Here is a 26,044-nt window from a genome sequence, read left to right on the forward strand (position 1 = left end):
TGCACCCAGAGCCAGGGTCCAGCACCATCTTCAGGATCCACGGCCTCACCCTTCTGATCTTGTCTGGCTTAGAAAGAGCTGCCTGGACACACTTATGACTCTAAACACATTTATTTCATAATTATTAAACTAATTTAATAACATTAAACAAATTTCACTAAACAGAGAAACCATTTTGTTTTTTTTTTTTAAGATTTTATTTATTTATTTGTCAAAGAGAGAGGCACAGCGAGAGAGGGAACACAAGCAAGGGGAGTGGGAGAGGGAGACGCAGGCCCCCCGCTGAGCAAGCAGTCCGATGTGGGGCCTCGATTCCAGCACCCAGGGATCATGACCTGAGCTGAAGGCAGATGCTTAAAAGACTGAGCCACCCAGGCGCCCCCAGAGAAACCGTTTTTAAATCACCCACATCCCTCTGCTCTAAGACGGTCACCTTCATTTCCAATTGTTCTCATGGATGTTTTCTATTTCTGTGAACGTGGTGTACTTATAATTCACAGCTTGCTTCCTTTCCCTCCTTCATCCGGTCCTCTCATCTGTCAGGGGCCCACACACAGCACAGATGAGGGTTTTGCTCTTCAGGGGCTCATGTTTGGCCAAGGGAAAGGTGGACAAAGTAGTTGCTTGAAGGACTAGAAATAACTAATTGTCCCAGTTTGCGTGGGGCTGAACCAGTTTTAGTCGTGAAAGTCCTGTGTCCCAGGAAACGGCTCAGTCCCAGGCCAACCAGGACGATTTCTATAGGTCACCCTGTTCGAAACAGTCCTGCAAATTAAGCCAGTTCAGAATTCCATTTCAATTTAATTGATAGATTGGCTTTGTAGTTCTACTTCTTTGCTTTTCTTTTTTTTTTTAATTACTATATTGTGTTTTATCATATTGTATTCAGTGTATTCTATTTATTGTGTAGTATTTCTAGTGGTTGCTTTAAGACAGCTTTTCTCAAACTTATTCCCCTTACAAACTGAGACCCTCAAAGAGCTTTTGTTTATCTGGATATATCTATTCATAGTCACCGTATTAAAAATTAAAACAGTGAACATCTTAAAATATAAGAATTCACAAATACACATCAGGGGATGATCTTACCACACCACATGTGGCCTCTGCTAACTCTGTGGTTCTCTCATGAGAGAAAGAGAAAAAAATCAAATAATACCTGGGTATTATTGTAAAATTAATTTTGACCTCACTACCCCTCCCCAACCCCCCACTGAAAGGATCTCAGGGACCCCCAGGGCTTGCCAGGACACACGCTTCGAGCCACCACCCTGGAGAGAATTTCTTCTCCCCATCTTAGTTTTCCCATCTCCTTGGAGGAAATACTGAAGAACCCCAGAACTGTAGGGGTCCACCGCTCTCCACCATGCTGTGGTTTTCATGTATGTACATCTACCTATGTTATAAGCCCCACGATCCCTAGTTACAATGTTTGCTTAGAACAGGTATGCCTTTTTTATGTAAAATGAAAAGCCAGATTTTCTATTTAGCTACAAACTTACCATATAAGTCTCTTCACTGCTCCCTGCAGCTCTGTCGTCCACCCCAGGCTCCTTGCCTCCCAGCCCGGACACTCCCTTTAGCATTTCTCATCATGCAGGTCAGCAAAGTCTCCCAGTTTTCTCTGATCTGAGAATAGTTTTATTTCATCTTCATTCTGGGAGAATATTTTCACTGGAAAAACAATTCTGAGTTGACGATTTCGTTTCCTCCAGAATTTTTAAAGACGTTGCACTGTCTTCCAGTCTGCCCTGTTTGGGATTAGAAAACAGTGACATCGAGAATGTTTTCTCTGTGTGCAGTGTGCCCTTTTCCTCTGGGCGCTTTCAAGATTTTCTCTTTACTTTTGGTTTGTAGCACTTTGACTGTGATTGGCTGGGATGTGCTTTTGTTGTTGTGACTGTGGCTGTTGTAGTTGTGGTTGTGGCTGTTTTTCCATTCTGCTTTGAGTTTACCGAGCTTCCTGAACCTAAAAATGTTTGTTTTTCACCAAAGGTGGGAAATTTCCAGCATATTTCTTTGAATATTTTTTCTGCCTCATTCTCTCTCTCCTCTCCTTCTGAAAATCAAGAACACTTGTATTAGAGGGTTTGGGTTTAGTGTGTGTGTGTGTGTGTTGTCCCACAGATCCCTGAGTTTCTGCTCATCTTTAAAATTTTTTCCTTCTGGGGGCACCTGGGTGGCTCAGTGGGTTAAAGTCTCTGCCTTCAGCTTAGCCATGATCCCAGGGTCCTGGGATGGAGCCCGGAATAGGGCTCTCTGCTCAGCAGGAAGCCTGCTTCCCTTCCTCTCTGCCTGCCTCTCTGCCTATTTGTGATCTCTGTCTATCAAATAAATAAATAATCTTTAAAAAATAATAATAATAAAATAAAACAGAAATGCCTGGGTGGCTCAGTTGGTTAAGCAGCTGCCTTCAGCTCAGGTCATGATCCCAGCGTCCTAGGTTGGAGTCCTACATCCGCCTCCTTGCTCGCAAGGAGCCTGCTTCTCCCTCTGCATCTGCCTGCTACTCTCTCTGCCTGTGCTCGTTCTCACTCTCTCTGTCTCTCTCTCTCATTCTGACAAGTAAATAAAATATATTTTTTTAAAAACTAGGAATAATAAAATAAAATAATTTTTGTTTCCTTCTGATCTTCAGATTCGATAATTTCTATTTACCTATCTGCAAGTTCATGGACTCTTTCTTCCGCCATCTCCATGCTTCTATTAAGCACCTCCAGAGATCTTTTTTAAATTTCATGTAGTGCATCTTTGAATTCTAAAATTTACATTTGGTTCTTTTTAAACGTTTTTATTTCTCTGCTTATGTTTCCTTTTTCCTTTAACATGGGCATATTCTTCCTTGCGTCTTTGCATGCCAAATCCTTGTGCACAGATTCCAACATCCAGGTCATCTCGGGGGACATCTCTGTTGTCTTTTCTCTTGAGTGTGGTTTGCATTTCCTGTTTCTTCATATCTGGAGTAATTTTGGACTGTATCCTGGACACAACTGGAGGTACATTATAAAGATGATGGACTCTGTGTTCTTCCTCCAAAAAGTATTGATTTTTTTTTTCAAGTAGGTAGTTAGCTTGGCTTAACTCAAACTGCAGACTAGCTTGAGAAAGCAGTAGTTCAAAAACTTTTTAAAGATTTTATTTTTTTTATTATTTGGAAGCGAGAGACCACACAAGCTGGGGGGAGGAGCAGAGGGAGAGGGAAAAGTAGACCCCCTGCTGAGCAGGGAGCCCAGACCAGGATGGGGGTTCCATTCCAGGACCTTGAGATCATGACCTGAGCTGAAGGCAGATGCTTAACAAATGAGCCACCCAGGCAGACCTCATGATAATAATATTAAGAAGAGTGTTAGCTCTTTGCAGACACGCTCCTCTCCCCAAGGCTCCAGAGCCCAGGTCATCAACTCCTGGCATTCTTCCTATGTCCCCACTCCCAGATGTGGACAAGGGTACCATTCAACACAGTGCCAGCCCTGAGGAGCCCTGTATCTGCGTTGATGTCATAATTGCGTGGGTAGCCACTTCTGCTTTTCCTGCCAGGCGACAAACTACAGAGGCCACCCAGCTACTCAGCCCCAGCCCCACACAGGCCTGTGACAACCAGCTGCACAGAGAGCCACCAGCCTCCTACTCTACCCCAAGTCCCTGGAGTCTTTGTCCCCTGACCCACAACACTCACTGCAGCCATGTCACCTATGTGGGACGAGGGCAGGCCTTCATATTCGAAGTGTTAGATTCTTCTGAACAGTGTCCATGCCAGGCTCCAGGCTGCTCAAGACACCAGAAGCTGTATGGCCATGCCTCTTCCCACCCAGCCTCCACCCAGCTCTTGAACTCCACTAGGAGAGATTGTCCAGGTGCCCCCAGAACTTGCCTAGTTTTAAAACTGAAGGGTCCACATCCCAGGCAAGCCCTCAGTCTCAGGCAAGTCAGAACAGTTGGTCACCCGGTCTGCCTTGGAGTTCTCTTTTAAGACCTTTCTCCTCCTGTCCTCCAGAGCATCTCTATGAAAGTCTTCTAAGAAGTGCTAACCTCCAGAATGGGCCCGTCTTAGAAGGGAGAACAAGCTGAGGAGCAGAGTCTGATGCTGCCCATTATAGACTATCACGGAGGAGGGAAGGAGGCTCTAAAGGGAAGCGAGGGATGAAGCCCCAGCTCCGACTGGAGCCTTACCTGGTTTCTTCCCACCAGATGGCTCACAGACGGGGACCGTTGTTCAGCCCTGTGGATGTGTCTCCCGTCTCCCAGATGCTCCATGTGACCCTAAGAGTTATTACATAAGAGGGCAAGTTTCAGTGCTCCCAGGAAAGGGGAGAAACCCCGGCCGGGGGGGGGGGGGGGGGGCTGGTTCTCAAAAGATGGATGAGGCAGATCATTCCCAGGTGTGGTAGGTGTAGGTGTATGAAGGCGAGCAGACTTGATAACAGGCCTGCACCTGGGAAATTGTGTCTGTTTTGACCCTCTCTTTCTTGCCATCCCCTGACAGCCATGAAGCATAGCTCTCCCAAACCTTTTCAGCCTGGAAAAAACAAAGTTCCAGAACATACCCGGTTTGGGTCTGTACTTGGCACATTTGTGAGGAGTCATAGTACAAGATGCAAAACGGAAGAAACAATGGAATCTTCTGTGAAAGATGTCTGTGTGTGAGCATGCGTGTGCGCACGTGTGTGTGTGTGTGTGTGTGTGTGTGTGTGTCTAGAATGTAGGACCAAATGCAGTATAAGAATTTCCATACAGCCCACATACATGGAACACCTGGTACATAGTAACATTCAAGAACTATTGGTCGAATAAATGAATGTGTCTACATATGCATGTTTCGGGGTCTGAATGGTAAGTTCTTCTTAGGCCTGGGACAAAAAGGAGTTGAGACAGTTTCCAACCCATATGAGGAATTCCCTCTAGAACAATCCAACTTCAAAATGAATGCTTTCACTGAGCAATCTGTGGGGGAAAGTTCTCAGCTTCAAAACCCCCACTCTCTGATGATGACAGTTTTCGACAAGACGGTCTACACTGCTGCGGAGAGGCAGAGTGAAGCACAATACTACTCCACCACAGTGGTTTTCCTCACACCAAACATACTGAAAATCTCTTGCACAATCATTTTTTTTTCCTGTTTTGAGGACTCCTCCTGCCCTTCCTCCAACCTCTCTGGCAGGGTAAAAGCAGGAGGGTTATTTGGGGGATATTCCCAGTCTCTTTCTCGTGATGAGTTCTTAGGGGTTGGTAGACAGATGGGTGGCTGGGTGGCTGAGTTGGTTAAGTGACTGCCTTTGGCTTAGATCATGATCTTGGAGTCCCGGAATCAAGTCCCCATCAGCTCCCTCTGCTTCTCACTCTGACCTCCTCCCTCTCATACTCTCTCTCAAATAAGTAAATAAAATCTTTAAAAATAAGGAGAAAGGGTTTAGTAGTCAGACCTGAGAACTTTGGGACAAAGCCATCCCCTCCCATCTATCAGACCTGAATACCTGAAGATGATATTTTTTTAAGTATTAAAGCGAAGGGAGGCTCTGATTTCGGTGGAGAGGTGGGGAGCAGAGGTATGTTGGTGAGCACGTATCCTCCGTGTGATTTCAGAGGGGTATCGTGTTGCCCACGAAAGCATGCTAACTGATGTAGCGGGCACAGAGTTTCCAGAAAGGGCTCTGGGCACTCAGGGCTCAGACTGGGATAGTGGTCACAGTGACAAGTGACAGTGAGTGGGGCTGGGTTCAGGGAGGTCTCATGCAGCAGGGTCACCATATTGAAGAAGTTGCAAAGCATCTTGCCCACTGATGACCAGACAGCTTATTGTCTAAACCAGGACTCTTGTGAAAGGGAAGGAGGACATTAGTAATAATTACACCAGGACAACTAGCGTGAACTGGGACTCTTCCAACCAAACTAAGACACATGCTCTTCCAATAGATGACCCTATAGAGTGTTCTGGAGGTTTGGGTACAGTTAGGCCACCAAAGCTACAAAGAGAGGAGGGGTTAGTGTCCTCATGGGTAAAGCACTAGCAACCTTATTAGGGCCATCAGACCTCCTCAGGGAGAATTTCTTTGAATAGAGTGAATCAGGGTGGGTGAAAATAAATGCAAAAGTAGCCAGTGTTTTCAGGGCTGATGGGTGGTCAGGTGGGCGTGTGATGGAGAAGCCATAGTGAAGCATGATCAAAAGAATATGACAAAGAACATTAGAGACAAAGAACACAATACTCAGCCCCTAAGACTTGTGATCCAGTGTCTGGTTCAGTGCCGCTTCCTCCAAGGGCAGATCCCTGGGGGCTCGTGCCAGGGTCTCTCTTGTTCCTGGGCAGGCCCTGTAGGTCCTAGCTTTTCGCCTGCAGGGGGCAGTAGAAGGCTTCCTCTTCTGGGGCTCCTCTTGCTCCTCCCTCTGCTACCATCCGCACCAAGTGGCCCAACCTGGACTCCTAGGGGCCCTCATGCTTTCCTCCACATGCCAGGCAGACCACAGTCAGCCATCTCACAGGCTCTGACATCCAATGAGCAGGCAGGACCTGAGACAGCAGCTGTACCTCAAGATCGCCAAGTCAAGGCAGGGTGGAGGAGGGCAGGCCAGGAACCAAGGAGGAGTCCACGGAGGTGAATTCTACTCCCTCTCACCAGAGCCTTCCTCTCACCACTATGAGGCAGTGGATGTCCTGGGGCTTCCACGTGCCATCACTCCTCACCCCAGAGTACCCGGTCTGGAAAGGAAGGGCGTGGATAGAGACAACCACAGTCTGGAGAGTGATTAATAGAGAACTGGGAGTATAAATAAATAGAGTCTTTGAAATAGAGAACTTTTTAAAAAATGAGCAAGTGGCAGGACCCCCACCGAACTTTCCTTCAGCTTCTTCAAGTTGAGTCTGGGTGTAGGTGGGTAAGAGGCATCTTTCTTTCTTTCTTTCTTTCTTATTTTTAAGATTTTATTTATTTATTTGACAGAGAGATACCACAAGTAGCAGAGTGGCAGGCAGAAGGATAGGAGAAGCAGGCTCCCCGCTGAGCAGAAGCCTGATGCGGGACTCGATCCCAAGACCTTGAGATCACAACCTGAGCTGAAAGCAGCTGCTTAACCAACTGATCCACCCAGGCACCCCTGAGGTCTTCTTGATCTCAAAGATATCCACCCTCAACTGGGGTAAAAAACTGTCTCCAATATTTTAGCTATTCCTGAGCCAGATGGCAAGGCTGTCTATCCTAGAGATTTTGTAAACGTCATGCTGGGAATTACTATATTCTTCTGCCTCGTTCCAGAGCCTTCCCCAGCCACAACCCCGTTGCCTGGCCCTTGCCCTGGAATAAATGCACCTGTCTCCCAATCATAGATGAAAACCAGAATGTGTCTCATTTTCCATTTGTTAACTTTCTCTTTTGCACATTTTAAGCTTCTCAGTCCTGCCTTCCCCCCCACCCCAAATGCCCTAAAGTGAAATTCTGGTGCTCGGTTTTAAAAAGCAAGCCCCCTAAATGCTCACCAGATAAATCTTAGCAAGACGAGAACATATTCCCTCTTCTCCTAGAGTTGCAGAAAATCAGACACGATTCTGCTTCATAGAGTTGATGCTGATAAAGTGGTAAATCAAGAACATTCAGTCCCACTGGTGTGAAAATATGTGATCCTGTTCTGCGTTATATTTATATCATCTTTAGAAGTGTAATTTGCACAAAGGAATCTTCTAAGCCACGCAGACATCCGAGAAGGTGGCTATATGACCGATACAATGTAATTTATAAACCTTGAAAGTCTGCAACCCCAGCTGGCCATTGATTACTTATTTGTCTGAAAACAGTATTTCATTTATTTATTTTTTCTATAGAGAGAGTGCAAAAGCAGGGGGAGGGGCAGAGGGAGAGAGAGAGTCCCAAGCAGTCTCCATGCCCAGCATGGAGGTGGAGATGGGGCTCCATTTTACGACCATGAGATCATGATCTGAGCTGAAACCAAGAGCCGGATACTTAACTGACTGAGCCACCCAGGCACCCCTGAAAATGATATTTAAATTAACCTCTTTGATTTGGAAGAGGCATAGAGAGTTAGGAGATTCTTGTTTGTTTGTTAGACCAGAAGAATTCCTTTGGGACTGCCTTGTCCTTTCAAGCATAAAAGTAAAATCTCATTCTTCTGTTTGTCTTTTTCAAAGAGTTTAAGAGTGTGGTAATTTGAATGAACAGGGGGAGTCCTTGCCCTGTGATCTACCAGAAAAGCTGGGAATCAGTCCAGTGGGAAGAGCTAGAAAAGGAAGAGGGGAAGCAGCATAACTCCAAGTAAAGTGAACTTGAGGGGACTTGGAATATGTGGCCCATAACAGCCCTACCCTAAGGGTGATGGAGGACAGATGTCCTGATCATGATATTTGGGGTCACCATCTCTACTGTACCCCTATTACTCGAGAGCCAATAAAAAATCTCAATTTCAGGGGCGCCTGAGTGGCTCAGTCAGTTTAGCATGTGTCTTGGGCTCAAGTCATGATCTCAGGGTCCTGGGATCCAGTCCTGCATCCGGCTCCCTGCTCAGAGGAGAGCCTGCTTCTCCCTCTCCCTCTGCGGCTCCCCCGCTTGTGTCCTTTCACTCCTTCTTCCTCTCTTCGTCAAATAAATAAATAAAATCTTTTTTAAAAAACATTCTCAAGTTCAGTAGGAAGCTGCCTTCTCAAGCCAGAGGGTCTCCAGGAAGATGGGATGACACGAGGCTCAGAGGAGAGGAAGCTGTCGGAGCTAAAGCTTCAATCCAGGAGGAGGAGGAAAGCAGCGGGGGTGAGGGACAAATAAAGGAAGAAGTCACAGAAGAAGGAGAACATATGACCAGGGACTGAGCAGTGTGGGGGCCCAGAGGAGAGGTTACTTCTGGAATGTGGGTGAGAGGGATTGCCCACCAAGCTCTCTCTGGGACTAAGGATGGAGGCAGGATGCTCTGGGACTGAATGGAACCCAGAGATATGCTTCAGAAGGAGCCTGGTCACGTGGGTGACCCAGGGAGAGCGTGGAAGGAGCTGTTTATTGCCATTACAGGATTATATAATATTATGGGAGTATACCATTTTTAGTAGTTTGTATCTTTAGATTTTTCTCGCTCTGTTACTAGATAGCTGTGCTACAAGCCTACGTGTTTTGTTGCCTGTGTGGGGTAGAGGAGGTATCCTGCAGAAGAAGGGGAAGCAGGAAAAGTTGGGTCCCAGAGAAGGGTAGCAGAGGAGTACTTAGCAAAGTGATAGAGGCACCAGAAGAAGGGGTGTTTGAGGGTCAGTGTGAGAGGGCAAGGGAAGAAGCCAACTAAGAGACTTTATACCCATATGGTCAAGACTCAACCATGCGTGTTTCGAGGTCACGTCCATGGACTAGGCACCGTGTTAGGCATCCATGGTGGCGAGCCAAGGAGCCATAGTCCCGGTCTTAATGGAGCCTGCTAGCTGGCATGGAGTGTCTCTAAGGGTTTCCGGAGAGCCTCTTAAACAAAGAGTAGACCAAGAGCTCTGGAGTGGCTGAGGAGCCCTTCTCAGCACACGGCAGCCTTCGCAATGAGCAGAACCGGGAGACAGCCATTCCACAAAGACATCACGTGCTATAACTCTGAGCCCCGGACGTGCGCAAAACTTCTAGATGGAGCTGGAGTCCACGACAGGACGTGACCCTGGGCCAGCTAACAAGGATTCGCCCTGCATCTGCCTGCTTTCCCCCCCACCCCCTTCCATTTCACATCGCTGCCCGGGGTTGGGGGTGCTGCTCAGAGCTGGTGTCCCAGGTCAGAGGGAGTGCGTGTCCTCAGGGAGCAGGCTGTTGCTCACTTTCCACATACCTGCCTCCTTTGAGGACAGAACCCTGTGCCTCCACAAGGGCTTTGCAACCCTTAGCAAGCTATGGGTGAGTGTCTCTCCTGGGGGAACAATGAGAGCGGGCTCTGTCCCCTGCCGTGGCCTCTAGTATATGTCTAAAGAAGTTTGAGTCTGGAACTGACAGGGGCTGTGGGCAGGATTCAAAGACTACCTAAGCAAATGCCCTCACCCATGCTGAGAGAGGAAGAGGGAGCAGCTCAAGGTCACGGATCACAAACTTCAATTTCTACAAGACGCAGTCCCCTAACATCAATGAATGGTAAGGTCATGGAGGGAAAGGTATGGCCCATTAAGGTGAAAGCCTTTACGCAGAGAGACCCACCCCTACCATGTGATACATGCATGAGGGAAAAATCAGCTGTGAACTGTACAAAACAGTCATGACTTGGTGCCTTCCCTTCCCCCTGGTATTTTCTGAGGGCAAATGGGGTTGGGGAGGTGTTTTTCCTCTAAATTGTGGCGGGCAAACTATTCCTGAATCAGACAGCAGGTGGCGCTCAACCCAGAGAATTAGGAAAAGGGAACTGGACAATTACTTAACTCGTTTCCAGTAACTTCTCCCTCCTCCCCCAGCAGGTCCTTCCCCAGCCCCACCTCCTGTTCCCTGGCGTGGGCCACGTCCTCTTGCTGGTCCCAGATGTCCAATTCCAGATGCCTGGTCTCGGAGTGGGGAAATGACCACTGGAGAAGCCCCCACTCCACAAGCTGCCCGGGCAAGATGTGAGTGTGCCCACGGAACGCCCTGGAGGAGAGGACAATGGCGGGAGAGGGGAAGGTGGGACCCAGGAACCTGCGTACCCGCGCACTCACCCGCACCACATGCGTGCGGGGGGACACACACACACACACACACACACACACACACACACGGAACCAGTCCCTGCAAGGGGAACTGGAAAGTTGCCTGTAGCCACCAGCAGCCTTCCCTGGAGTTGGTCAGACTCCCTGGTCCAAGCCAGGAGAACGACTGCATTTAAATTCCCCTCCCTCCCACCACCACGGCTCCCCCAGGTCCCAGGGTGGGAATGGGACTTGCCGAAGCAGAAAGCAGCCCCCTGCTTTGATCGAGACTGTCCAGGGACATGAGCAATGGTGGGAAACTCACAGTCCACGCTCCAGCTGGCTAGGAGGCTGCAGGAATTGGGGTGAGGGACCCTAAGGGAGGAGCCTGCAGGTGCCCAGGCCTCAAGGGCAGAGACCACAGCTGCGAATGCCTTTGCAGGGCCTCTATATTTCCCAGCTTCACCTGCCCCTGCCCCTCATATTTCCACAGGCCTCAGGCCATATGCGTGTGGCCATAGCTCACTCTCACCCCCTCACAGGTGGTGGCTACTCCTCTGGGAAGTCCTCCAGGCTTGCCCCACGCAGGGCTCCGTGCTCTTGGCCCAGCAGCTACCCCAGCAGCTGACATCGCCCGGGTATCCAGAGCCCTATCTCAGAGGCCAAGAGAGCACCACTGACATCGAGGCTCCAGAGGGCTTTGCCGTGAGGCTTGTGTTCCAGGACTTCGACCTGGAGCCATCCCAGGACTGTGAGCAGGACTCTGTCACAGTGAGCTTCGGTGGGGGTTCTGAAGGGACTCGGGTGGGAGCCTCCTGGCCTGGAGCCCGGAGGCAGGGGGATGTGGCTGTGCCCTGAATGGCAAAGGATGGATGAAAAGCCTAAATCAGGGCCACAGGCGGCTTAGCTGGGAGGCTGGGGTCTCAGCCAGGCCGCTGCCTTACACCAGCAGCACTGCCTGCGCCCAGGCAGCCATCTGGGTTCCACAGAGCAAGACAGAGGGCGGCGGGGCAGTCTCTGCCTTTGGAAGTCATTCGGAGGGACACACACACATACTGCAAAACCCTGGTGTCAAAGAGCAAGGACTCATACATCAGTCAGTAAAGATCCACCAAGTGTCTGTGGAGTGCAGGCTCTGTCTGATCAGGAAGCTGGGCCTAAGTAATAGCGAAAGCTTAGGTGACCGTTCAAGTTGCAGGATAGGGACCCTTTAAAAACAGCACTTTGCATTCTCTTTTGTGTTAAATTTCCTTCATAGCAAAATAAACCATGCACAGAGTTCTTGGGGAAAAATGAGTATACAACAAGGCTTATGATGAAAACAGCAGTCTCCAGCCTTCTCTCCAGCCCCAGTGCCTTTACCAGTGGCAGCGCCTGCGAAGCCCGGAGCTGCTCCACCTGGCACTTGCTTCTATGTATATAAATAACTGCTTATTGTGTTACTTTTTGCATCTGATCACTTAATTTCCAACTCTAGAAGATGAGGACTCTCTTTACCTCTCTTAGACCTTCAGTGCACTTCCCCACCCCATCCCCCTAAGCTAGCCTTATTAGCATTTTTTGTTATTTATATTTTCATGACTTTAAAATACTCCCTTCTTTTTTTTTTAAGATTTTTTTTATTGTTTATTTATTTGACAGACAGAGATCACAAGTAGACAGGCAGGCAGAGAGAGGGGGTGAAGCAGGCTCCCTGCTGAGCAGAGACCCTGATGCGGGGCTCGATTCCAGGACCCCGAGATCATGACCAGAGCTGAAGGCAGAGGCTTAACTCACTGAGCCACCCAAGCGCCCCGAAAATACTCCCTTCTGAGCACATGGTGTACAGTAATTATATGTCCTTCTTTCTCTGGCTTTTGGGTCTCCCGGGAGTCAGTAATCACATGGAGTTTTTTGGATTTTCTGTTTTTGTTTTGATTTTTAGTTTGCTTAGTTCTGTCTGTAACTAAGCTCCCCAGACTCTTAGCCAGAGAGTAAATCTCCTCTCGATGGAATCAACAACAGATCTCAATCGCTTGGTCCTGCTTTGTATTGGTGACATCCCACCTGAAGATCTTGTGATGATTTATCTCCTCAGTCTGAGTTCCTTGCTCTCCAGAGCCTCATGCGTTCTGGAAGTCCCCTCCTCCCTCCTTCTGGGCATTTCCTGTACCTGTCCTGTGCTGTACCGAACCCCGTACCATTCTCTTTCCCAGTTTAGGCCCTCATTTTGGAGGAATACATTCCCCTCCAGAAAGAGCGTGAGGGAGTAAATTGTAAAGGATCTCATAGTCCTGAGTGCCTTGGTTCGACCATCACAGTTGGTAGATAGTGAATTGGGGACGCAGTCTGGGTTACAAGCCATTTTCTCTCAGAATTTTGATGAGATGGTCTGCTTGCTCTAGTGTTGTTAAGCCTGGTACACATATGATTCCTGGTCCTTTGTTTTTTTCTCTTTAGAACTTTTGGGACGTTTTTCTTATTGTCAGTATTCTAAGTTCCCATTGTGATGTGCCTTGACGCGAGTCTTTTTGTCCTCATTGTATACAGGGGGTTTTTTGTAATCTAGAGACTTTTTTAAAGATTTTATTTATTATTTGAGAGAGAGAGAGAGAAAGCATGGGGGCAGGGGTGGACTGAAGGCAGATAATTCACCCACTGAGCCACCCAGGCATCCCCAGTCTAGAGACTTTTTAATTTGACAGAGAGAAATCAGAAGTAGGCAGAGAGGCAGAGAGAGAGAGAGAGGAGGAAGCAGGCTCCCTGCCGAGCAGAGAGCCCGATACAGGACTCGATCCCAGGACCCTGAGATCATGACCCGAGCCGAAGGCAGCGGCTTAACCCACTGAGCCACCCAGGAGCCCTAGAGACTTTTTAAATCTAGTCCTCAACTCTGGGAATGTACTTTTATTTATTTTTTTTTTTTTAGGCTTCTGAGCCTATGTCTATTTATTTTTATCTTAATTTTTTATTTTATTTTACTGAAGTGTAGTTGACATACTATGTTCCCTTAGTTTCAGTTGTGCAACATATTGAAAACACAATTCTATACATTGCTCAGTGCTTACCCTGATGAGTGTAGTCACCATCTGTCACCATACAATGCTATTATAATATTATTGATTATATTACTTATGCTGTTCTTTTCTTCCCCTCACTTACTCATTTTTTTAAGTTTTTATTTAAATTCAGGTTAGGGGCGCCTGGGTGGCTCAGTGGGTTAAGCCTCTGCCTTCAGCTCAGATCATGATCTCAGGGTCCTGGGATGGAGCCCCACATCGGGCTCTCTGCTCAGTAGGGAGCCTGCTTCCCTCTCTCTCTCTCTCTGCCTGCTATTCTGCCTACTTGTGATCTCTGTCAAATAAATAAATAAAATCTTTAAAATAAATAAACTCAGGTTAGCTAAGAGACAGTGGTATTAGTTTCAGGTGTGATTCAACACTTCCATACAACCCCTATTTCACGCATTTCCCCCACCCACCGCTCTTGTATTATTTTCTAAACAAGTTCCAGATGTCTGCTTTATTTTTTCTTTCTATAGAAAGAGAAAGTAAATTTAGCTGTTGTAAATTCCGACTGATTCTCCAGTTTTATTACTCCATTCTGTTCTGTTTGCCATCTCTTTTGTTCCACTTTCTGGGAGGTTTCCTCATTTTAAATACCAACTTTTTTTTTTTAAAGATTTTATTTATTTATTTGACAGAGATCACGAGTAGGCAGAGAGGCAGGCAGAGAGAGAGGAGGAAGCAGGCTCCCTGCCCAGCAGAGAGCCCGATGCGGGGCTGGATCCCAGGACCCTGAGATCATGACCCGAGCCGAAGGCAGAGGCTTTAACCCACTGAGCCACCCAGGCGCCCCTAAATACCAACTTTTTTAAAGATTTTATTCATTTATTTGAGAGAGAGCACAAACAGGGATGGAGGGGAGGGACAGAGGCAGAGGGAGGAGCAGGCTCCCCACTGAGCAGGGAGCCCATCATGGGGCTCCATCCCAGGATCCCAGGATCATGACCTAAGCTGGAGGTAGCCTCTTAACTGAGCCACCCATGCACCCCTTAAATATGAACTTTTTATTAAATTTTTTCTGCTCGGGGCGCCTGGGTGGCTCAGTGGGTTAAAGCCTCTGTCTTCGGCTCAGGTCATGGTCCTAGTGTCCTGGGATAGAGCCCCGCATTGGGCTCTCTGCTCGGCGGGGAGCCTGCTTCCTCCACTCTCTGCCTGCCTCTCTGCCTGCTTGTGATCTCTGTCTGTCAAGTAAATAAATAAAATCTTTTTTAAAAAATTTTTTTTTTCTGCTAGTGTATTTTTCATGTCTAAAAAGCTCATTCTTATCTTCTCAAGGTACCTTCATATAGAATAGAGTTCTTGTTTCGTGAAGCCAATAGCCTTCCCTGTACAGGATTATTTTTAAATGTATCTTTTGTTCCTTGTATTATCTCTTCTTCATCCAGGTTCCCTTTTATTGTTCACTTGTTTCGATCTCTGCTTATCGCGTTAGAAACTTCCCTACAATGTCTGAGAATCCTTGGTTGTCCATTGTCATATTTAAGATGAAACACCAGGGTGCCTGGGTGGCTCAGTAGGTTAAGCCTCTGCCTTTGGCTCTGCTCATGATCCCAGGGTCCTGGGATTGAGCCCCACATCAGGCTCTCTGCTCAGTGGGGAGCCTGCTTCCTCCTCTCTTTATCTCTGCCTGCCTCTCTGCCTACTTGTGATCTCTGTCTGTCAAATAAATAAAATCTTTAAAATAAAAAAAAAAAAGTGGAACACTCAGCTGGCCCTGGATGCTGTGTGTGAGTATTTAAAATTTGTGAAGAGACAGGTTTGACAACAGAATTCTCAACAAGGTAACCTATTATTTGTGCTGTAGGGGGACCTCCCAAACACTAGCTTGCTGAAGTATTTTCTTCAGCAACAGCCCATCTCTGATCAGAATCCTCTGGGCTCCCGCTCAGAGTGGCCAACATTCTGGCCAGCAAGCAGAGGAAGGAATCCCATTATTTGATACGTAGACTTTTACCGAAGCCCTCTGTTTTCCACACTGGTCTTCATCTCCCCTGTCGAGTGTGCCAGGGGACCCCAAGTCCCGTGTGTCTGGCTCACACTCGGGTCTTATGCTGGAATGAGTGGGATGCACAGGGTGGGCAAAGGGACTTAGAGTTCTAAGGTCCCCCCACATCGGCATTCCATCAGTCCTTCTTTCATCCTCATCCTTGGGGCTGCCTCGTTACCCCAGCTTCTGAAACTTTCCCAGGTTCTGTGGTGAGAGCCTGCTCGCTTTATGTTGGCTTCCACCTTCAAAGACCCGTTGCTGTTTGTGCATCTACGTCCCGTCTCAAAAACATTGACATCCCTCCTCTGCTGTCACGCACTCTCACTTTCTTGCCCTGGGTCACGTCCCTTTGCTGTCGTGTTGGTGGGATTTGAGATGGGAAAGGAGATAAATGCATGTGTTTACTGCTTCAGATTTTACTGGAAGTTGGGACTGTATTTAATTCAGCCCGTGTCTGTTGAGCACCTGCCGTGACCCCTGCTCTTCTCAGTCGTGGACAGTTTCCATCTTAGCCCTACACTGCCCAGTCACAGAGGGAGTTCAAGCTCAGGAAGAGGATTCTTCCCTCCTCTCCGCTTCCAGAGCAAATCGCCCAGACTGCGAATGCAGAACTTAAGAACCTGGAGCCCAATCCAGTTCTTGCTTGTCCGTGTGCTCCGCCGGCCTGCGGGCCACTCAGTAGCAGATCTGTGTGTTCTTCATGTCTGTACCGCCAGCACCGAGCACAGTGTCTCACACATAGAACATAATCAATACCCGGTGAATGAATGAACAAATGAAATCCAAGCTTCTGTACTACTTTGCTAGTTAGACTCCCAAGTCGTTTTAGTCAACAACTCACAGGGAAGGGTATGAAGAAAACTGGAGCATTTAACAACCAAGTCTGTCCATGAAGGACAGTTTCCCAGGGGAACATGCTTCTCCCCCAAGAGGTAGGTCTCTTAAATAGGGACATTAGATGTGGGGATGTCCTAAGGAAAGAAAAGTATTGGGACGTGCCTAAGCCAGACATTCCAGGTAATGGAAAACTTTTCTTTGTGCCAACTTCCCTCCGGTTACTATGATCACGGAGACAGACATGAGCTGGAGGGACCCTTAAAGGAATTTGAGATCTGGGGAGAACGAGAGAACAAAGAGGGTATGTAGGTCAATATGAAGGTCAGAAATCAGGTGCACTGACCAGTGAGCTGTGTGCCCAGAGAAGAGATGCGGCGTGAAGCATGGGCCATGGAACTCCTTCCAAAGAGCCCTTGCCCGGGTTGGGGAATCCACATAAAAGGATTTGAGCAGGGGTGAGGCAATCAGAAGGAACAGAAGTGGAGACAACCAGCTTCAAGGATATACTGAAGCAACATAGCCAGGGAACACACACTGTGTACATTTTGTCTATAGATTTCACAGCGTGGGGGACTTCCCTTACAGTTTCTGGGGTAAGAGGAGGAACATTCCAAAAGAAGAAGAACTGGAAAGGCTAGGAACCCAAGGGGGCTCAGTCTTGGTGTAGTCTTACTGCTTCACGGACATTGGCCACTGGACATTATTCGGACAAGTGGAAGGCGATGGGGGTGGCGGAGGTGAGAAGGGAAGGACTTAGGTCGGCGTATTTGTCAGTTCAAGGCTGTGATCCTCTAGATACCATTCGGAGCATCAGAGGGTCAGCAGTAAGCAAAATATATGTGGTTCATGTCTTCTTAGAATCTATAATCCAGCAGACTGCTTGGAGAAACCCTGGAGTTCCCAAGGAGCTTCTTGAAAGTAGGTAACCAGGGTGAGCTTTATGAGATACTTATGGTAGGCTAAAGAAATAGGCTAGGTATCTGGTCATGGATAAAAGAAATCTGGGGACCAGTAAGGGGACAAGATGCAACTTGAGGAAAGCTCCCCAAGGAACAGCTTCTGAACCCCAGAGGTGTGCAGACCTTCTAGAACATGTGACCCTGTGGTACACGTTCACCCCCACACCTGCCTGCCCACTCTCCCTTTTCAGATCACAGCCAGCGGGATGGATCCAAGCCGGTTCTGTGGGCAGCAGGGTTCCCCGCTGGGCAGCCCTCCTGGTCAGATGGAGTTTGTATCCCCAGGAAACCGATTACGGCTGACTTTCTGGGCCCCCGCCTCCTCTCAGGACAGGACCACTGACCTCCACAAGGGCTTCCTAGCCCTCTACCAAGCTGTGAGTGAGTGTCCCTCATGGGTGTGTAGCCTCTGCCGGGGGCCATGGCCCCTGGGGTCCTAAAGGGACACATGGAAGTTTGAGTGGCTCCTCCCCACTCAGCTGTGCCCCTGCTGCTGAGCAGCCCAATTAAAGGGGTAACCGTGGCTCAGCAGTTGTTTCCATGCGGATTCTAGGCCGAATGCTTTCAGATCATCCCCTCTTTCAAGAGAAGCCAAAAGTCCAGATTTTTTTTTAATAATTTTTTATTTTTTATAAACATATAATATATTTTTATCCCCCGGGGTACAGGTATGTGAATCACCAGGTTTACACACTTCACAGCACTCACCATAGCACATACCCACCAATGTGCTGCCCCCCTTCCCCCAACCCCCCTCCCCCCAGCAACCCTCAGTTTGTTTTGTGAGATTAAGAGTCACTTATGGTTTGTCTCCCTCCCAATCCCATCTTGTTTCATTGATTCTTCTCCTACCCCCTTAACCCCCCCTGTTGCATTTCTACTTCCTCATATCAGGGAGATCATATGATAGTTGTCTTTCTCTGCTTGACTTATTTCACTAAGCATGATACCCTCTAGTTCCATCCACGTCATCGCAAATGGCAAGATTTCATTTCTTTTGATGGCTGCATAGTATTCCATTGTGTATATATACCACATCTTCTTTATCCATTCAGCTGTTGATGGACATCTAGGTTCTTTCCATAGTTTGGCTATTATAAATATTGCTGCTATAAACATTCGGGTGCACGTGCCCCTTCGGATCACTACGTTTGTATCTTTAGGGTAAATACCCAGTGGTGCAATTGCTGGGTCATAGGGTAGTTCTATTTTCAACATTTTGAGGAACCTCCATGCTGTTTTCCAGAGTGGTTGGACCAGCTTGCATTCCCACCAACAGTGTAGGAGGGTTCCCCTTTCTCCACATCCTCGCCAGCATCTGTCATTTCCTGACTTGTTAATTTTAGCCATTCTGCCAAAAGTCCAGATTTTTAAGTGAAGTTCTGGATTTTCAAATGGGAACTCAGATTTTTTTTTTTTTTTTACAAAATAATGCATGTACATGATAAATTTTAAAAAATAATAATATCATATGGTAATAGAGTAAGAAGTAAGTCTTCCTCTCATCTCTGGCCCTTAGTCCCTGGCTACCCTGTCCAGAAACAACTCTGTTGCCCATTTCCTGGGTACATTTCCAAAGACACTCTGTGCCATTCAAATAGACACACTGTTGAGCGGTGGGGAAGGAGGGGCATGCATAATATTCACAATGTCTTAAATCTAGCATTTTTCACTCAATAATATGTCTTTCTTTTAAAGATTTTATTTATTTGAGAGAAAGAGCAAGTGAGAGAGAGAGAGAGAGAGCACAAGCAGGGAGAGGGGATAGAGAGAGAGGGAGAGGAAGAAGCAAATTCCACGCTGAGCAGGGAGCCCAAGTCAGGACTCCAGCCCAGGACTGTGGGATCAGGACCTGAGCCAAAGACAACACTTAACTGACTGAGCCACTCAGGCGTCCCTCAGTAATATGTCTTAATGAGCATCCCATATTCATGTGGTTAGGAGTGCCCAATTCTTTTTAAGGACCCTATAGTATTCTTTTGATTGATGCGCATACTGTATTTAACCAGTCCTCCATTGATACTGGGCTGCCACAAGCCAGTCCTGCCATGGGTAGCCCTGCATATACATCTTTGAGCCTGTGTATGAGGCTAAATTCTTAGAAATGGGGGTGCCTGGGTGGCTCAGTCACTAAGCTTCTTCCTTCGGCTCAGGTCATGATCCCAGGGTCCTGCTAGGTGGGAAGCCTGCTTCTCCCTCTCCACTCCCCCTGCTTGTATTCCCTCTCTTGCTATCCCTCTCTCTGTCAAATAAATAAAAATCTTTAAAAAATGAATAAATAAATTCTTAGAAATGGAAATGTTAGGTGAAAAATCATTTGCAATTTAAGTTTGGGCATGGCTACATTTCCTCCCAAAGAGGTTTCACTAACATGTACTGGCTAGCCATGTATGAAAATGCCCGTTTCCCCATTTTCCCCATACCCTATTTATCACAATTGTTCTCCTTTTTTTTTTTTAAATCATTTTTTATCATTGATGATCTGATCAGTGAAAACTAATTCACGTGTTCTAAATGAAAAACTGTGCAAGTATCTAAATATGGCCCCCCGCCAGAATCAGTCCCTGGGCTGCCAGTTCGGGGTCCTCCTGACAACTGGTTTCCTACAGGAGTGAACCACAGTCTGCCCATCAGCACACGGGAGGACAACCCCTCCCAGATCCAGAACCACTGCCGGGAGCCCTATTATCAGGCAGTGCCAGCAGGTGAGTCCCTGCCAGCTTGGGAAACTGGCTCGTAGTTGCCTCACTCCCACCAAGAAGCCAAAGGCGCTCTGGGCACCTAGCACCCCCACCTCCCAATTCTGAACCTGTTTCTCTGCCTCCCCTCATTTCACTCCTCAGGAACACTCACCTGCACACCCCAGTTCCCCTGGAAGAAGACACAAGATAGAGAGGAGCTTCCTCACTGTGTACCTGGTGAGTCATGACCTCCAGCGCCAACCCTGTGGCCCCTTTCTACAGAAACCTCAGCTGTACCTGGGGCCCGTGGGAGAGGGACACAGAGGGTTAAAGGACACGTGTCTCTTCTCTCTTAAGGTAGAGAGGGAGAGATGAAGGCAGAAGGTGGAGAAGAAGAAGGGGACCAAGAAGGCCCAGAAAAGGAGAGGCAAAAGTCTTGTCCCTTATTCAGAATCAAGAGATAACAGAGAGTACAAACATAGATGAAGTCCGTTAGAGGGGACCGTAAGGGGGAAGGGGGTCAGAACAGTAGAAAGAAGAGAAACCCGTCTCTTGGGACGGTCTGCTTTAAGGATACACAGACAAGCTCTCTGTCCCCAAAATACCTCCCTACCTACATGCCACAGTGCCAGGAAATTCGCCATGCTCTTAAGACTTTTTATTAAGATAGAAGTTATGTAATGTAAAATTCACCATCTTAACCACCTTGAAGTGTACCCTGTGGTGATTTTTAGTATATTCACAAGGTTGTGCCAAATTACCACTAATTCCAGAACAGTCCCATCACCCCAAAAAGAAGCCCAGCACCTCCGACTCTCCCCCCACCCCCGGCAACCACTAACCTACTTTCTGTCTCTGTGGATTTGCCTCTTCTGATCATTTTCTATAAAGGGAATCAGGCAGCACGTGGCCTTTTGTGTCTGGCTTCTTTCGTTCAGCCTGTTTTCAAGGCTCACCCATGTTGTAGCACGTGTCAGTGTTTCATTCCTTTCCACAGATGTACCTTAATCCATCCTCTTGTTCATGCATTCATCCGTTAAAGGACATTCGGGCTGCTTCTACTTTTTGCCTTTTAGGGATAAGGCCGCTATGACCATTCATGTACGAGTTTCCATGTGGACATGTTTTCTGTTCTCCTGGGTGTGTCCCCGCAAGTGGAATTACTAGGTCTCCTTACACCTGCTGGCTTAACTTTTTGGGTACTTGCCAGGCTGGTGCTTCATCCTTTTACATTCCCCCCAGCAAGATACAAGTGTTCAAGTTAACTGTTTTTGAAATCTTTTTTTTTTTTTTTTGTCAAAGATCACCTTTCTAACTTGATCTGAATGAACTTCTCAGATCTCGCTCCTGACCGTCAGAAAGCTCTCCGGCCAGGCTGGTGCAGTTTCAGGGAGTGGGCTGGGGAGCAGGTGATGGTGGGAGAGGTCCACGATGGAGGAAGGACACAGACAAACTGCTTGCTGCATGATTTTGCTGGGGATGGCCCCACCAGAGTCTGAAGAAGTGGCTTTCAAATGTCTGAGGGATGGGGGACACAGGGGAAGGGGACCAAGAGCACACTTCTCAGTGATGTGTCGGCCTGTCTGATCACTGTATTGTGTACTTAAAACTAACATAAGCTGTGTGTTAATGACGCTGGAATTAAAAAAAATGACGCTGGAATTAATTTTTTTTAATCCTATTGCTAAGGTAAAATAAGAGAGATTCTTTTTTAAAAAAGAAAGTGTCCAGGAAGCAGGGAGGAGAGCGCTTCTCGGAAGCAGGTCTGTAACAAGTGCTCCTTGATGCAGCTGCTGATGTCACCTATACGTGTCTCTTCTCTCCCAGTCTGTGGCCGGCCCGTCACCCCCATCGCCAAGAACCAGGAGGCCCTGGGTTCCTCCAAAGCCAAGCCAGGCAACTTCCCCTGGCAAGCTTTCACCAACATCTACGGCCGCGGGGGCGGGGCCCTGCTGGGCGACAGGTGGATCCTCACTGCGGCCCACACCATCTATCCCAAGGACGGCATCTTCGTCGGGAGGAACCGGAGCGTGGACGTGTTCCTGGGCCACACGAGCATCGACGAGATGCTGCGGCTGGGGAGCCACCCCGTGCGCCGCGTGGTGGTGCACCCGGACTACCAGCCGCAGGAGTCCCACAACTTTGACGGCGACATTGCGCTCCTGGAGCTGCAACGGAGCGTGCCGCTGGGCCCCGGCCTGCTCCCGGTCTGCCTGCCGGAGCGCGAGGCCCTCTACCGCAGTGGTGTGTGGGGCTTGGTCAGCGGGTTCGGTGTGGACAGGGGCTGGTTAACCACCGAGCTGAAATACACAAGCCTGCCCGTGGCCCCACGGGCCGCCTGCCGGGCCTGGCTCCGAGAGAGGCAGAGGTCTGAGCTGTTTTCAGCCAACATGTTCTGTGCAGGGGACGAGACGAGGCAGCAAAGTGTCTGCCAGGGGGACAGCGGTGGCGTCTTTGTGGTGTGGGATGAGCGTGCCCATCGCTGGGTGGCCACGGGCATCGTCTCCTGGGGCGTGGGCTGTGGCAAGGGCTATGGCTTCTACACCAAAGTGCTCAACTACCTGGACTGGATCAAGGCAGTGATGGACGGGAAGGACTGAGCCAGGGGGCGCTTGAGCAGGGACACTCAGCTGGGGACTGCCCCTGTCCCCCAGGAGAGGGTGAGGAGGGAGGACCAGCTCAGAGATGGGGATGGGAGCAGGGAATCCCTATTCTAGTGACTGCTGCCCTGTCCCGGCTGGGAGAGAACTCCTCCTCCTTCCCAGTGCCTCCTCCTTCTCCTCCTCTACCTTCCTTCCAGGGAAGCACTGGACACCTCAGCCAGTTTCCTTTTAAACTTCATCTCCTGCAGATATGGCTTCTTCTGTGCTCTCCTGGGAGACCGTCACCTTCCCATTCCCCAGTTCAAATGGGGTATGGGTGATGTGGTTTTAACTGCTTTCAGTTCTGAGACATTCCCAAGCCCCTCTAGTTGGCCTCCACACTTTCAAGCTATTGGTTTCACCACCACCAAATCTCCTAGCTGCAATTCTAGTAAATAGCCCATTTTGCCTTCCGTGTTCTCCGTACCAGACGCTTCCCGGGTTATTTCATTGAATCCTCACAGCAAGTTTGCCATGGAGGTGTTATTACTTACATTTCACAAATGAGGAAACTGAAGCCCAGGGACATAAAGTGTCTTTCCCAAAACCCACAGCTGGGACAGAACTGCCAAGGCCATGTGCTTACTAGGACACTGCAGTACTTTGCAATTGTCCTCAAGACCTACTGTGCTTCCCCCTTCCTAATCCCCACATCCTCACAGGTCCTCCCTGGGAATTCCTGCTTCAGTGAAGATGGCAACACCTGGCTCACACTTTCCTGGCCCCATCCCCTAGACCCCAAGCTGAGCCCAGCACTGGGCTGGATGGTGGGGCTGACACCCCCAGCACTGCTGGACACCCGGGTCTGGGCTCCACCTGAGAAGACCAGCTCTATAACACTTAATAAGGTCTTGAGGTGATTTACCGTGAAAGACATAAGTCAAATACGATTGTTCAAATGGAAATAGAAAACTAATACCATAAAACAGAAGAGAGCAAATTTGGTAGCATTGAAGGTCCAGTCAGCTACCTGGTTAACGGTTAAGTTGATCTTTGAAAAACAACAGGATTTAAAATTATACATACATGCATTTTACTTTGATTTTTCTAAACCATTTTTAAACCTAAGTATAAAAGACTATTAAAAACACCCAAAGGGCCGCCTGGGTGGCTCAGTCAGTTAAGTGTCTGACTTCTGGTTTGGGCTTAGGTCGTGATCTCAGGGATGTGGGATTGAACCCCCTCTAGGGCTCTGCGATCAGTGTGGAGTCGGCCTGGGATTCTCTCTCCCTCTGCTCCTCCACTTGTGTTTGCTCTCTCTTTTTCTCTCTCTCTCTAAAATAAAATAAATAAATCTTGGGGGACCTGGATGTTTTGGTAGGTTAAGCATCTGCCTTCAGCTCTGGTCATGATTCTGGCATCCTGGGATTGAGCCCTGAGTCGAGCTCCCTCCTTGTTGGGGAACCTGCTTCTCCTCCTCCCTCTGCCTGCTGCTCCCCCTGCTTGTACTCTCTCTCTCTGTGTCAAATAAATAAATAATGAATAAATAAAATCTTTTCAATGAAGTTGTTTTAGGTGGTATAATTTTGGCTGTTTTTTCCCCTATTCTTCTGTAGTTGCTAAAGTTTGCTAAATTTTATTTAATGAGCATGTGTTCATTTTATTTTGTTTTTATTATCGAAAAAATGATGTTTCTCCCTGCCAAGGAAAAAAGTATATAACAAATGGCTCTATATGGATCTAGATGTCTAGATCTATCCACATAAGGTTACCTACCATTACTTTAAGAGAGAAACATTTTTCCCCAGAACCAAAACCTGAGAGGAATAAATGGTAAAGTAGAAAATGTCTTTGATACTGGTCTTTAAACCAGTGCAGGAGTAATCTTCATATGGCTCTTTCTTCTTTCTGTCCTTGGTGTAAGTCAAGGGTATATACAACAAATGTGCAAGTAAATGTTCCTTTGAGTGGCCAAGCAGAGGGGAGGCAGGGCTGGGACCGAGCTGACGAAGCCCAGGTTTGTCACTTGCAGCCTTGTCGTATCGTACGAGGACAGAACTCAGAATCCCTGTGATTGACAGGAGAACTCCAGCTAAGAGTTACCTTGTTGGACCACCTGCTCCTTACCTGTGATCTCTGCCATTCTGCCCCCACTATGAGCCCAAGACACGCATGCACACATACAGTGCTGTCAAAATGCTAATATGCAATTTTCTAGACAAGATTCCCCTTCTTGGGATGCCTGGGTGACTCAGTTGGTTAATCGTCTGCCTTCAGCTCAAGTCATGACCCCGGGGTTCTGGGATCAAGTCCCATATCAGGCTCCTTGCTCAGCGGGGAGCCTGCTTCTCCCTCTACCTGCCACTCCCCAGGCTTGTGAGTTCTCTCTCTCTCTCTGACAAATAAACAGAACCTTTAAAAAAAAAATCCTTTTTTCTCATCTTCTTAACAAGTTCTTATCCTTCTCCGTCGTTTTTTCTTTTCTGACCTGCCAAGGTCATGGGTCATGTCAGGAATTATGTCCTGGATCAGCCCTGCCATCAGATTCCTTCCTCAGCTCGGACATACAGGCCTGCTGGAGGGACGCGCCACACCTTGGTTGACGTGGTATCTTTTTTTTTTTTTTTTTTTAAATTGCAGTTTCCCCTCGACCATTCTTTTTTTTTTTTTAAGACTTTATTTATTTATTTGACAGAGAGATCACAGTAGGAGAGAGGAAGGGAAGAGATCACAGAGAGAAAGGGAAGCAGGCCCCCCCGCTGAGCAGAGAGCCCGATGTGGGACTCGATCCCAGGACCCTGAGATCATGACCTGAGCCGAAGGCAGCGGCTTAACCCACTGAGCCACCCAGGCGCCCGGTTGACATGGTATCTTACTGCACCTGCTCTCTCCCCACATTCAGAGCAGACTTGGTCACTGCCTCATGGTGAACTGCCCCACCTTTGTGAGTCCTTGCAATCCATTGCTTGGGTAGGGCCTAGCCTATTAAACAGGTAGGCCATACACGGAGGGATGAAGGGGTGGGTGGGTGGAGGGAAGGAGGAATTAATCTATTTGGAGGAACAAGCAGGACAGACTACAAAGGCCTACAACGCGGAGGCCAGCTCTGCCTGAGCCTCTCTCTGGAATCCATCGCCACACGGTAATTGAGCCATGAGGAATTAAGGAAGAAAGGCTTCCACAAAGAGCAGACTTTATGAACTGGGAGACTCTGGCCTGGGGCACAGAAGGCACCCTCCCAGAGCCCTGGCTTTCTCTCAGAAAAGACCAAGTCACTGTGGGTACACAGCCACACTGTCTGCCTAGCCCTGGGCATCCATGACACTCAAGGGCTGAAACACTTGACCAGAT

The 26,044-nt window shown here is 48.1% G+C and overlaps 1 protein-coding gene and 1 long non-coding RNA gene across 5 annotated transcripts; one reads left to right on the forward strand and one right to left on the reverse strand.

Annotated features, from left to right (window-relative positions):
* Positions 1-218: 218 nt before the first annotated feature.
* Positions 219-11,227, reverse strand: LOC132019895 (uncharacterized). Its single transcript, XR_009404871.1, has 5 exons — positions 11,136-11,227; positions 10,418-10,565; positions 4,171-4,260; positions 1,503-1,751; positions 219-765 (listed from the first exon to the last, which is right to left on the reverse strand). It is a non-coding gene; the product is annotated as an uncharacterized LOC132019895 (long non-coding RNA).
* C1RL (complement C1r subcomponent like) lies at positions 10,461-24,258 on the forward strand. 4 transcript variants are annotated; one of them, XM_059403651.1, is made up of 6 exons: positions 10,461-10,543; positions 11,146-11,374; positions 17,622-17,811; positions 20,040-20,135; positions 20,274-20,348; positions 21,939-24,258. In XM_059403651.1, the coding sequence occupies exons 1-6, from the start codon at positions 10,461-10,463 to the stop codon at positions 22,709-22,711; spliced, it is 1,446 nt and encodes a 481-aa protein (XP_059259634.1). In that variant the 3' UTR covers positions 22,712-24,258. The 4 variants fall into 4 exon arrangements, with proteins under 4 accessions (XP_059259634.1, XP_059259636.1, XP_059259635.1 ...); XM_059403653.1 differs by lacking the exon at positions 17,622-17,811 and having other exon boundaries at positions 11,146-11,384; XM_059403652.1 differs by lacking the exon at positions 20,040-20,135.
* Positions 24,259-26,044: the final 1,786 nt, after the last annotated feature.

The sequence above is a fragment of the Mustela nigripes genome, chromosome 6 (genome assembly GCF_022355385.1).
Source record: "Mustela nigripes isolate SB6536 chromosome 6, MUSNIG.SB6536, whole genome shotgun sequence".
In the NCBI taxonomy this organism is placed as follows: domain Eukaryota; kingdom Metazoa; phylum Chordata; class Mammalia; order Carnivora; family Mustelidae; genus Mustela; species Mustela nigripes.

Excerpts from the sequence above, each read along its gene's own strand:
- C1RL (XM_059403651.1), top strand. The coding sequence starts at position 10,461 with ATGTCCAATTCCAGATGCCTGGTCTCGGAGTGGGGAAATGACCACTGG. Across the intron at positions 10,544-11,145 it reads ACAAGCTGCCCGGGCAAGAT|GTGGTGGCTACTCCTCTGGG; the intron begins GTGAGTGTGCCC and ends ACCCCCTCACAG. Across the intron at positions 20,349-21,938 it reads GCTTCCTCACTGTGTACCTG|TCTGTGGCCGGCCCGTCACC; the intron begins GTGAGTCATGAC and ends CTTCTCTCCCAG.